This window comes from Poromitra crassiceps (assembly GCF_964638095.1).
Source record: "Poromitra crassiceps genome assembly, chromosome: 15".
Classification (NCBI taxonomy): domain Eukaryota; kingdom Metazoa; phylum Chordata; class Actinopteri; order Beryciformes; family Melamphaidae; genus Poromitra; species Poromitra crassiceps.
The window spans coordinates 8,659,983-8,672,570 of NC_139634.1; the positions used below are offsets into that span (position 1 = coordinate 8,659,983).

Sequence of the window (12,588 nt, forward strand, 5' to 3'; positions counted from 1 at the left end):
TATTCTCGTGGCGTATAAATTCAGACCACGTTTAATTTTACCTTGAGTAACGTCGTCGTGGCCACAGAGCAGCAGCTGCTGTGAGATCGACCGCTGAAGAAGAAGAGCACAGAAGACTCATGCCATGGACGTCATTTTTAAGGAGGGCATGCTGTACCTTCAGGGGGTCAAGTTTGGAAAAGTAAGTCTTGTGTGCATATTCTGCAAACTTAAAAGAAGTCTGAGTATTGTGGTCTAGGTGGCAAGATACTTTGAAGTCATTATATACGCTGAATAAGTCGATCATTTTACCTGGCATGGTTTACAATAAGAGTCACTACATTACCGGTTTGTTAATGCTTAATAAACATTAGTTAATGCTTAATAAGCATTAGCTAACCCTTAGTTCATGTTTATTAACTAACCCTAAACTATTAAGTTAAGTTAAGTTATCCTTTATTTATCCCCTTGGGGAAATTCATCCTCTGCATTTGACCCATCCTCTACTAGGAACCTTCCTAGAACTAGGAGCAGTGGGCAGCCATAGTGCAGCGCCCGGGGACCAACTCCAGTTCTTTTGCCAGTGCCTTGGTCAGGGGCACTGACAGGAGTATTAACCCTAACATACATGTCTTTCTTGATGCATCTTCTTCTTGATAAATAATGCATAAGGTAATACAAAGTTAACATGAACACAATTAGTAAATGATTACTAGACACTTAACTTCACTTAACACTTACACTTACTTAACTGTTTAGTGACCCTTATTGTAAAAGTGTTTGTGATAAAAATGCCTCATTTGTATGTAAAAGACTAGGCAATGCTACAAATGTTAAACAATTTGTTGAATTTGTTTGCAGGTTTGTCTTGCAGTATATCCAAAGTCCTCAGGCATTGAGTTAAATCGCTTTCAAGAGATTCTCAGAATATCTGGTGTACAGACCCACAATGATTCCATTTACACCTGGCATTAACATGCGGGTGTCCTCTCAATCCGCATAAAGTTGCTGTATGCAGAGTTAGAGGACACATTGTATTTACACTTGTGTTCAATGTGTACACAATGCATCCCTGACCACCTCCGGAGGTGGTTTGGCCGATCAGATTGCAATCCTTCTTCAATGTGTCTTGGTGGCGTTTACACCTGTACTTTCAAGTGGTCAAGCACAATCTGATTGCAATCTGATGACAGAAATCACATGTTAATAATGCCAGGTGTAAATGGCCTCCATATGTCTGAAATAACGTCCGCTTCTCTCGTCTACGACAGCTGCGAACATGGAAGAAAACATGGATGGTGCTGTTCGAGCCCAGCTCCTCTGGGATTGGCCGGTTGGAGCTGCATTCTGTGCGTGAATGCGGTACCGATGCTTCTCTCTCCAGACTGAAGCCATCCCAACGGAAACTAGCAGAGAGGAGAGTGGTGCGCTTTAGCGACTGCCTCAGCGTGACCCCCGCCCCAGGGGAGTCTTGCCCCGCGGGCTGCAAAGCTCTCTACTTAAACACCACCCAGTGCACCTACACCCTGGCCTCCGACACATGCCAGGACTGGATCAGCGCCCTCTGCCATCTCGCCTTCCAGGTAAAGTAAAGTCCCACTGATTGTCACACACCTGAGTGTGCGAAATTTGTTCTCCGCATTTGACCCATCCCCCGTGAGCAGCAGCGTGCGCCGCGCTCGGGAATCATGGTGATCTAACCCCCCAATTCCAACCCTTTGATGCGGAGTGCCAAGCAGGGAGGCAAATGGGTCCCATTTTTATAGTCTTTGGTATGACTCGGCCGGGGATCGAACTCACAACCTCCCAGTCTCAGGGCGGACACTCAAACCACAAGGCCTACTGAGGTAGGCTACTACACATCTGTCTATTTCACTTCTTTCATTATGAAATGCCAGTGCAAGTTTCCCTTCTCTATTATAAGAAGGGAAGACGTAGTAAACGGAACAGTTATGGGAAAGGTTCAACTGAACCGACGTAGGTAGCATGATGAGGAAGTTGATAGACGGTATCTGTCACTTTTTTTTCCATTTTTCACTTCTCCAATTTTTGTGCTTGCACAAGCTCCCCTCTTTCTTGCGTCTTACCTCATCCAAGCCATAAAATAAGATAAGAGTGTGCAGTAGACTCCATGTCATGTTTACTGTGCTACTGTGTTTACAGAAGGATCCCGGAGAGTTGGACAAAAGGGCTGTGGAGAGAAGGAATAGTTTGCCCATGGAGGACAATGTCCTGTACTCATCGTGGAACGTTGGTAATAATCGCTCTTGTCAAACAGCATCACTCAACAATCAACTCAGTTCATCAAAGTATTTAGTGGCGTGCAACTGCAGGGTTTCTCAATCCTCATCCTCAGGACCCAGATTGCTGCCGTTTGTGGTTAATTGCAGTCACCTTGCATCCCAGTCGCTGATTAGATGGCTAGAATGAAAAGCAGCAGGCTGCTGGGTCCTAAGGGCCAGGGGATGAGAAACACCCACTATGTATTTCCCAATGACAAAGGATGATAATGCTGTTAATATATGAACAAATGCAATCCTCCCTCATTATGCCCGCCTAAGAACAGAGGCTTCAATATTTTAGAAGGACTTCGTATACACAATAAAGTCGGCGACTTTGCATACATATTATGATCGAGGAGAACAGACAGGGAAATATTAGCATAAGGATTAATTGTCAAAGCATCAAATGTTCATGACATCAGCAGAATCCCTGAATAGCTGCGTGCAGCGGCTACAGCCACTAATTGACTCAAACATGAAGGCCAAAAAGCATTAGCGTCAGCAAGCGCTGGCTTATAAAAATGTATTTCTATTGAATATTTGCTAACAGATTACACCCCCCCCCCCCCCGCAAATCCAGGCGGCCCTACCAATTGGAGTTCCCAATGAGAGATTGGTTTAATGCAAGCAATTTTAAATCACCCTTGTCCTGTATCAGAATATGTCCACTGAGCATTTAAAAGACGTCTAAACGGTTATAGACATCTAGGCTCAAATGAGGCTACATAGGGTTTAAAAGTGAACGTTTAATAGACATCTTAGACTACGTCTTCTGGGGTATATGAAATAAAGCACTATACTTTGTACAGTACATATGGACCTTTCTGATGCATGCTTTGGTATGCACACATTTTTATGCATAGTTTAAATGTGTATTAATTCATCATTCCATTTATTGCTTGGCCTAGAACTGGGCAGTGCATGGCCAAAAAGATCCCCGGCTATATGACAGCTAAATCATACATTTGATATTGAAATAACATCTCAAGCCCAGTAAACATGTATTCATTTTGTTGTAGTTGATGTACATACAGCACTTTCATACACATGAATGTTGCACTGGGATCAAAGCGTGCTTGTTTTAATGGCAGATATCTCTTCATGTGTTGTCATGTTTAGAGCCGACCCTGCCTCCAGGCCACTACCTCGTCACTGTCCAGACCACAGAGGCATCGAGGAGGTGCAAGTTGTCTGGAGAGTACCTGTTCTCCCCAGACAGAGAGGCTGCGCTGCTGCTGCGTGTCCGCACTGGTCTCACTATCTACCACTGGCCGTACAGATTTCTACGCAGATATGGACACGTCAAGGTAAAACGCTCAATTTCCCCCGACATCAGAAGACATCCACCAATTGATTTTTTACAAGTGTTATTTTCAGGGGTGGAAATAGTACAAAAAAAAGAAGTCGTTACTTTGGTGACATTTTACCGGTTTAAAAATCTACGTGAATAAATGTAAAACGTAGTCATTTAAAAATGTACTCGGAGTAAAAGTTACTTTGTGTGTGTGTGTCTGTGCAATAAAACAAGCCACAGAGTCCGAGTCGAATAACGGCGTGGCTTTGACGCAGGCGTGGCTTAGGGGCAGATGACATCATCACCGGTGACAACACAATTGCTCAAGGGACATCACTGATGACATAACATCCCACACTGATGACATCATGACCGATGACGTCGCAATTGCTCGGTGTCATCGGTGTGGCATCATCTGGCCAACTTTATTATTACCATTTGTCACAGATGGGTTCATTTACAATTGCACAACAATGTTAGAATCTAGTTGCAGATGTTGAATGGGTCCCTGGTCAAAGTGGCAGTGTAGGCGTGATGACGATGAAGGCTGCTGATTCCTTTAGTTGAATCATAACAGTTTCTCCTCGCTTTGAAAAGCAACTAGACTCTTCCTATGTCTTACTCACTTCACTCAACCAAAGGTAAATCTGTGCAAACATCCATTATTGTACAGTATAGTGTCGGTTCGATAAATGGTAAAATGGTAAATGGCCTGCATTTATATAGCGCTTTTATCCAAGGCGCTTTACAGTCAGTAGGTACATTCACCCATTCACACACCAATGGCGGCAGGTTACCACGCAGGGTGCTGGCACACCAACGGGAGCAATTTGGGGTTCAGTGTCTTGCCCAAGGACACTTCGACATGCAGACTGGAGGAGCCGGGAATCGAACCACCGACCTCTTTTATCCAAAGCGACTGGTGGACGACCCGCTCTACCTCCTGAGCTACAGCCGCCCCATAAAGCTCTCCATAAGACACTACAGTGAATAAATCACAGTACAGCATGATAACAATGGTGAAGAGGACAAGTACTTAGTAAGCTAGGAAGCTCCATAATAAGACAGCAATTGTCAGGCTAGTTGTGAAATTTTTCGTTAAGATTTCTGCTCCAATCACTGCTTTCATAACAAGCATTTCCATTGAATGTAAAATATCAGTTAGCTGACCGCATGTGTGGAATAGGCATCACAAACTGATTGCATTAAACTGAGCAGAGCAGCAGATGACAAGATGCATTTGACAGCTTTGCCCATAATTACCATAACAATCCCAAATTTGACTACTCATTACAGTAATACAGAGACATCTTTTTGCTTTGAATCATAGATGTTCCATTTTGGGATATCATAAACATGCGGTCCTCCTGGCTCTACAGAGCTGCTTTAGACTTTGCCTGGAAGCGTTTGTTTCTGACAGTTGAGAGGTCGTCGGAGGTCACGTCTCCTTGGCTGAGCTTGCACAGCAGCTTGCTGACGATTGGTCCAAAACTCGGGCTCCAGGCCGGGGCAAACAGCGGGCGATGTACTGTAGCGCTGCAGGAGCTCGATATCTGACCGGCCTGTCTGTCTGCTTGTCCCTCTCATCCGGCTCTGGCTCACTGCCCACCTCATAGCACACCTTATTCAGGCCTGCAGGGTCCTCATTGGGAGGCCATATGTGACCTTTGACCTGTGGGAAGCAGGGAAAGCATTTGGTACGGCTGATACTCTCTTGTCATCCAGAGAGGTCTGATGATCACAGCGTAGGTGTAGCCCCCCTCCCTCCGCTGCGAGCAGGCACTGTAGGATATTGATATGCAAATTGAAATATGATGTCATCTGTCGACTTGTAGTGACTTTCTGATCAGCCAATGGCTGCTTTCCTTGGAAACAAGTTGACAACACTGGTAGCAAGCGAGGGCCAATAGATTGGACAGTTTCTGGTGCGCATTTCGTAGAAAACTTGGGGGAAACTTTGGATTTATTTTACTTTGTAACTAAAGTGATTTCAAATGTAACAAAGTATACATTACTTCAAAACAAGATTGACTTAAGTAAAAGTAAAATTACTGATTTTAAACTACTCAGAAAGTGTAACTACACAAAAAAGCTACTCAATTACAGTAACGAGAGTAATTGTAATTGGTTACTTTCCAGCTCTGGTTATTTTATTCATGGTGAACTTGACATCCAGCTGGGATCATTCACTTGTCCCAAGTTGTGTATAAGCTGTATTAATGCATGTGTACTGTATGTGATCACAGGGGGGGTTCAGCATTGAAGCAGGCCATCGTTGTGATTCGGGAGAAGGGCTGTTCACCTTCCTGTCCAAACACGGTCTTCAGATCTTCCAGGCTATAGGCAAGCAGATCTTGCTAGTGGAGAAGGAGCCAAAGGACCAGTCTCCTAAACTCCCTGTACGCTCGTTATCTGAGCCTCCAGCATGCCCTCTTCCAACTATCCCTGCTGACAGAGAGGACGAGTCAACCAGCAGGCTCTACGCAACCATAAACCACACTGTCTCTGCACCGGACCTTCTCCTCAGACCTGACCTTACCTTCACCATGGAGGAAGAGGAAGGTGACGATGAAGTCGGGTGCTGTCAATCCCTGGAGAGCATAAACTGGGATGACGGAGAGGACAACTGTATTTATTCCAACCTGCACAAATGGATGCCGCTCGAGACGGAGCCGGAGGAAGACGACTCGGAGTGCCTCTATTCAGTCGTGAAAAAACGCGCGACTCCTTCCCAGCCCCAGCATATCTCGCAGGCTGTGCCCCAGCCTCCTTCCCAGCCCCAGCATATCTCGCAGGCTGTGCCCCAGCCTCCTTCCCAGCCCCAGCATATCTCGCAGGCTTTGCCCCAGCCGCAAGGGCTTTCTGTCACCCCGTCCAAACCCCCCCGACACCAGCAGCCTCAGCCCCCGCCGCCGCCGCCGCTTGTAAAGAACCAGCTCCAACCCTGGTTTCAGCCCCAGGAGCCATACAAAGCCCAGGCCCAGGCAGCGGAGGAGATGACGGGAGTGCAGGAGGCTATGGGCCGCTCTCCCTCTGTCGCCCCCACTGACATCCCTGTCAATTTTAAAAAGAGGTTGTCAGAAATCATTTCTAAGGACCTGGCAAAGCTCCAGTCACCTCTTCCCTGTAGAAGGAGCAGCCCCCCTGGGAGGGGCAGCCCCCCAGTTTCTCACTATTACGAATAAGAGGGTATTGTGCATTTCAAGACCATCCTTTAATTTATGGATGATCCACTCACTGCTGAGTGAAGTGCATGATAGAAGTCCTGAAGTATAATTGCTTTCTTCATTTCTTTTCAATTTGTTCTCCTCTGGGAATATGTAATTAAGCATTCATCTTTGGCTTGCAAATGTCTATTTAGTTAACTATTTAGTCTTTAATAGATCCAAAATAAGTATTTTTTATTCTGTAGATTATTTTTGTCTGCAGTTAAAAAAAAGTGAATGTTTTAATTTTCATCCATTTAATTAGAATTTTAGTATTAAAAAAAAGTCATTAGTGATGTCTGTTGCAAACTCAAAATCCACTCCAGTCCTCCAATAAGGACTTAGTTAACACTGTTATAAACAAGTACTATATAAAACTAAGTGTTATTCTCACATGCTGGGAAGTTAGTGTGCTACCAAAAAGTCACATTAATTCATAAGCTAAACACCTGGCTGGTTTTGTGATGGAGGTTCCTGTATAGTGTGTTTAATATGAAAATGTTTTTGCACACAATTTCCTGTGTACATGACAATTTGTATCTTGACATGAAAATTTTAATCCGTAAATTGTGTGATTGATGCATCTTATTTTAAAATATAAACTTTGTTGCCTACACAGCATCCTGAATATGAATTGTTTGGATCCAATTCCTGAGAGATTTTGTTTGATCTTTGGTCTCAATAAATGAATACATAAAATACAATAAGCCAGCTATGGTAGTGCATGTTTTTAAATTGGCACCTATGTCAATACGTTGGGAAAGTTTCTGCATCTATTCTAAAATTATTTTGTGTATACAGTACCACCCACGCTGTGGCCAATGTTGATTCTATTTCAATCATGAGAGACCAGTGGTTAAAATTTGACAAGCAAGCTTTATTCACAAATAGCATGGCAACTATTTTGGCGTGGGAGGATGACCCTCTTCTTGTGGTGAGAGAGGAGGGCATCTGCTCAGTCTAGGTTTTTCTAGAAAGTCAAATAGGCTCTATATAGCAACCACAGCATAAACAAGCATCAATGAGTGGCCTGTTTTACAACATTAATGTATAGGCTACTCTGGCTTCTATAGGCTAATATCTAACCTTCTTTAGTTTTGAGCCTGCATGACCTTCAAGAAGAAAACGTTAAGCTTAAAATGTAACTGCCTATAAATAGTGTCTAAAATGTGTTTAATGGATTAGCTATCTTTTTACTGCATCAATTTAAAGAAAAGTGGAAATTATCATATTGAGACATTTGCATTCAAGAATTCCATTCATTATAAATGTCATATTTGGAATTAAAATAAATATAGCCAAGAAAATAAGGAACTATTAAGTGAGAACTTTAACTTTTTCTGTAAGACAACAACAATAAAACAAACAAAGCACTTCAGAAGTTCTAGTGCAGTTTGTGACTTTTTGACATTATGAATTCCTTGGCCGCCAACTTTTGCTTGATCTCAACAGAAGAAACCTGAAGATCAAAATGTGGACCCGCTCCAAACAAAAGTGGTCCTGGATCAGTCTCAGTTTGGCTGCTGTGCTGTGCTGCCTGCCTGCCTGGTGGCTGTAAGCATCAGTCAGTCAGCCTCCCTCCTCTCTGGAAGTTGACCTCTGAAATGTTCCTCACACCTCCTCGGCTCGGCCTCGCCCCTGCTCACGCCCCACGCCAGATGGGAAGTGTGGCCGTGTTTCGGAGTCGGCACGCAGGGTTACAGGCTGTTGCGCTGGCAGTGGGGCTGAAGGAATGAAATATTCATGCCCCAAAAACTGAATGGACACCCCGGGACGAAGAGCGTGCCGATTTATTCAACCAATTCGACCAGGCCTCATTAAACTGCTGACGGCCAGGCAGGTCACGGTGATTTTCTTACCGACGCTCGACCCCGCCCTGTCACACACGCACGCACACGCACGCACGTAGTCACTCATTGGAAAACTGAAAACAACAGAGAGAGAGAGTCTCTCATGCTTTGGCTACTACATTGTTAACTTCCATGCCAATAAATCAATTGAATTGAATTGGGGGGGGGGGGGGTCTTGGGGTTTCAAAATAGCCTATTTCATGTAAAACATATTTTAGCTAATAAAAACTGCATGGACCCACACATCCCCTTTGGGCTATATACGGTAGCTACAGTTGCAAAGCTGCAGCCGCAACTCACTCCAGTAATTCATGAGCTAATGAGTGATTATCTCGTGTGTCACTTAAAGCAGTGTGTGAGCTGAATGGTCGCTGCGCGCAGCATATGGGAGACGTGGAGACACTGGTTGAGAGGCTGAGGTGTGTAGCTGGGGTGAGGGTGCCAAGGGACACCAGCTGATAGGCACAGGAGTCACAACACTATTTTTTTACGCCTAATTTATCTTGCCTGATTGTATCTTATTTAAACCACTTAAGTTCAACTTGATCCAAATTTCTGGTAACATATTTATTATATGTATATGCTGCTACTAGGCCTAATAATAGGCTAATAGCCCAATAATAACAATAATGATTATTTATGATAACGAACAGGCTCATGGTAAAGAAATTGGAAGAAGAATGTCATCTTAATGAGTGTTCTAGTCGGGATATAATGGGACCTATAGGCCTATTCAAGGTGATCAGGTTTTCTATAGGCTATATGCTGGCTTCAAGAGCCGCACAAGATGCATGTTTTTATTCCTCCAGCGTCATTTCATCGCTAAATGATTCATAGGTCGCCTGCGGACAAACTTATCAGTTATCATGGCTGCTGCTGCAGACAGGTGTGTCTCAGGCCTGGCGCACACCTGTTCGTTTTATTATTCAGCAAATAATCCGCAAAAGATTCTTCTCCTTTACTGTTTGTTTGAGAACAAACTTAACCATGCCATAACCTGGGTCAGACCAATAAGGCAATTCCGTTGCTTGATGGGAAAGAAAGATTGCTACATTTTGAGGTCTACACAGCATCATTCATATTAATTTAGAGCGCAGATGCGTGATTTCTTATCATGTCTCGAAGCTTAATTGTTGTTAGCTTGTTGAACTATTATTTTTTGTGATGGTTCATCAGACCACAAACAAGAAATGCGCCGAGCTTGTTTTAAATCTCATGTTGACTGACTGGAGTGGAATGAATATATAGGCTAAATAGGCCTAAATAATGAATCTATGCTAAATTGACAATTTTGGCTTGCATGATGAAACAAACTAAAAGTTAGCATCTTGCTATAGCCTATAAAAGTCATTGTTAGTTTATTTATTTTGGCCACCCCCCTTAAAACGAATGACTTTGCCAACTGACAACTGATCATATTTTCCATCAGATTATCTTGTCCATGGCCTATAGGCTACTTTTCCTTAAAAAAAATCTAGTGATTGTTAAATGATTAATGCTTTCGGCTTCCCTCTGTGTGAGGATAATGTCTAACATGATCGTGATTGAGTTACAATGCACAATAGGAGAGAGAAAAAATACTCGAGCTTTGTCTAATTGTTCTTTGACGGGGGGGTCAGAGAGGGATTGGTGTGATTGGCTGCCGCCTCCTGTCTAGGCTGCATGGCTGTTAATAACGCGCTGGGAAGGACACGGGGATGACAGTGGGAAGGCTATATAAGTTGCTGGTGCAGTGAAAAACACTTCAGAAAACAGGGCATCAGCGATACACCTCTCTGTCTGACCTTTCCTCACCACCGACCATAGGGACGACTCGGTTGTTACAGTAATGACCGCAAAATCTGTGCTGCCAAGTTGGCCAGAATACCCAGAGGACTTCACGCTGACGCTGGACCAAGCCGGCCTGGCGCACATCAACTCCAAGACTTGGATAGCTTCACCTGGGCTCCGTGCGTTTTCCAGGAGGGATGCGCACGGATCCGCAGACGCAGCTGGCCTATCACTGGACAAACTAGTGCCAGGGAGCAAGCTGCCCGACTGCGTCATGATGATGGAGACAGACAGTGACCAGGGCAGTGGGGAGGGGGGCAAGGGGTCGACGGGGAGCCACTTCGGCCCTCAGAAGCACCGGCGCGTCGCGGCCAACGCACGGGAGAGGAGGCGCATGCACGGTCTGAACAAAGCGTTTGACGAGCTGAGGAGCGTCATTCCCTCCCTGGAGAACGAGAAGAAGCTCTCCAAATATGACACCCTCCAAATGGCGCAGATCTACATCAACGAGCTGTCTGAGCTGTTGACCGGCGTGGAGTGCAGGAGTCCCCGTCCCAGCCAAGCTGAGGAAAAGGCTGCCCGGAGGAGTTTGATCCAGAGCCTCTGCCCAGCGGGGGCCACGGTGATGGGTGACATTTCTTGGTCTGACCTGGGACCAGGCCATAAAGTGGGGGCCTCGTCCAACAGCAGCGACGGGGAGTCCTCTCATCACAGTGACATGGAGGATCAGCATGGAAGAGGATATTGAGCGGTGACTTTAATGGGACTTCAGAGTAGGCTGTTAATATTGCAGTGTCTGTTATATAGAAGTAATCAAGAGAAATTAATCAAATTGCTTATACAGTTTCTAGATGTCTTCACAGTGAAGACATCTGAAGCTGATCTGAAACATCTGAAACTGGCCATGCAGAGGGACATCTTTGCACACCAAAGCAGCACTCCATGCATCTGTTTTTGGACTGGCTTATATGTTGATGAAATGGGATAATACACAAGTGAAGTCGGGTTTCTCTTGTAATATTTTTGATAGCCTAGATGTTGCACTGCCAGAAGAAGAAAACACAGACAAAATGAACACATTTTAAGATGTTGAATTTATTAAGGCCATGAACTCCCAAAAGCCTTTACTTGCACTTTACTTGACATGGCCTGAACCATCACTACATGTCCAATGTAGTATTTGTGACGTTTGTCTAAATTAACAAGAACTATTTTAATATTTATGTATGGGTATTTTATAAGGATTGTTTTTGCTACAATAAACAAAGATAAGACAGAATGCGTATTTTAAATTTCTTTGTGTACATTTGAGTCATATTTCAGTCAACACTATAGCACTGACAGTCATGCACATCCATAATTTCAATCCAAACATGAAACAAAATATGAGGAGCTCACCTCCATAACACTTTGGGTCATATTTTACCAAGTGCAAGGACAGCATTTAGTTTCTAGCACTCAAAATCCCCCCCCCCCCCCCCCTTTTTTTTTTAGTAACTAGCAAAGATCTTGCACTGGGCACAAGGTGGCCCTTTATGTCCATTTTAGCAAACAATCATTACCTCCATTCATCATCAAATGTCTCTAAAATGCAGATATCTACAATATTTAAAAGTGTCTATGTTGGAACTTTGTATATAGGCTAAATCAAGGAAGTAGCCTATACAGTATATAGGCCTAGTGGCCTATAGACAGTGGGCACTATAGGCAGCTCTAACGACATAGGCTAACTTTTTGAATGAGGTAGGCCTATAGTGAAATAATTGAATTATTATAGCCTATTGGGGATAACACAGTTATTCTAATCTAAATCTCTGTCATACCAAGGACCCTCATTACAACAACCATTTGAATAAAGTGGGGGCCAATAGAAATGTAGGCATCCAGGGTGATTCCCTTTCCTCGGTGGGTCTGACTGTAAGTCGTTGATGAGCCAAAAACGTGCCTTGTGCGCGTCTCTTGCGTTTTAATTAAAGACTCATTAATTTTCAAACAATAGATCGTTTCCATTTGTCGCACAATAGACATTGCGCTCACGATCAGGAACAGTGAACCTCTTGATGTTGGCCTGGCAACATATAGCCTGTAATTATCCGCAACCACCCGAAGCTCCGGAGGTGGTTCTAGTGAGCAGGGAGGCGTCTTGGGTCGCTTTTAATGCCGGGGTTTCAGACGCAAATTAGGGACATTATTGGCCTCATTAATTT

The 12,588-nt window shown here is 44.1% G+C and overlaps 1 protein-coding gene across 1 annotated transcript; it reads left to right on the forward strand.

Moving 5' to 3' along the window:
* Positions 1–124: 124 nt before the first annotated feature.
* Positions 125–6,740, forward strand: dok3 (docking protein 3; the record flags this gene model as incomplete). Its single annotated transcript, XM_083651722.1, has 5 exons — positions 125–181; positions 1,251–1,562; positions 2,143–2,233; positions 3,381–3,568; positions 5,802–6,740. 5 exons carry the CDS (start codon positions 125–127, stop codon positions 6,738–6,740), a joined length of 1,587 nt encoding a protein of 528 aa, XP_083507848.1.
* Positions 6,741–12,588: the final 5,848 nt, after the last annotated feature.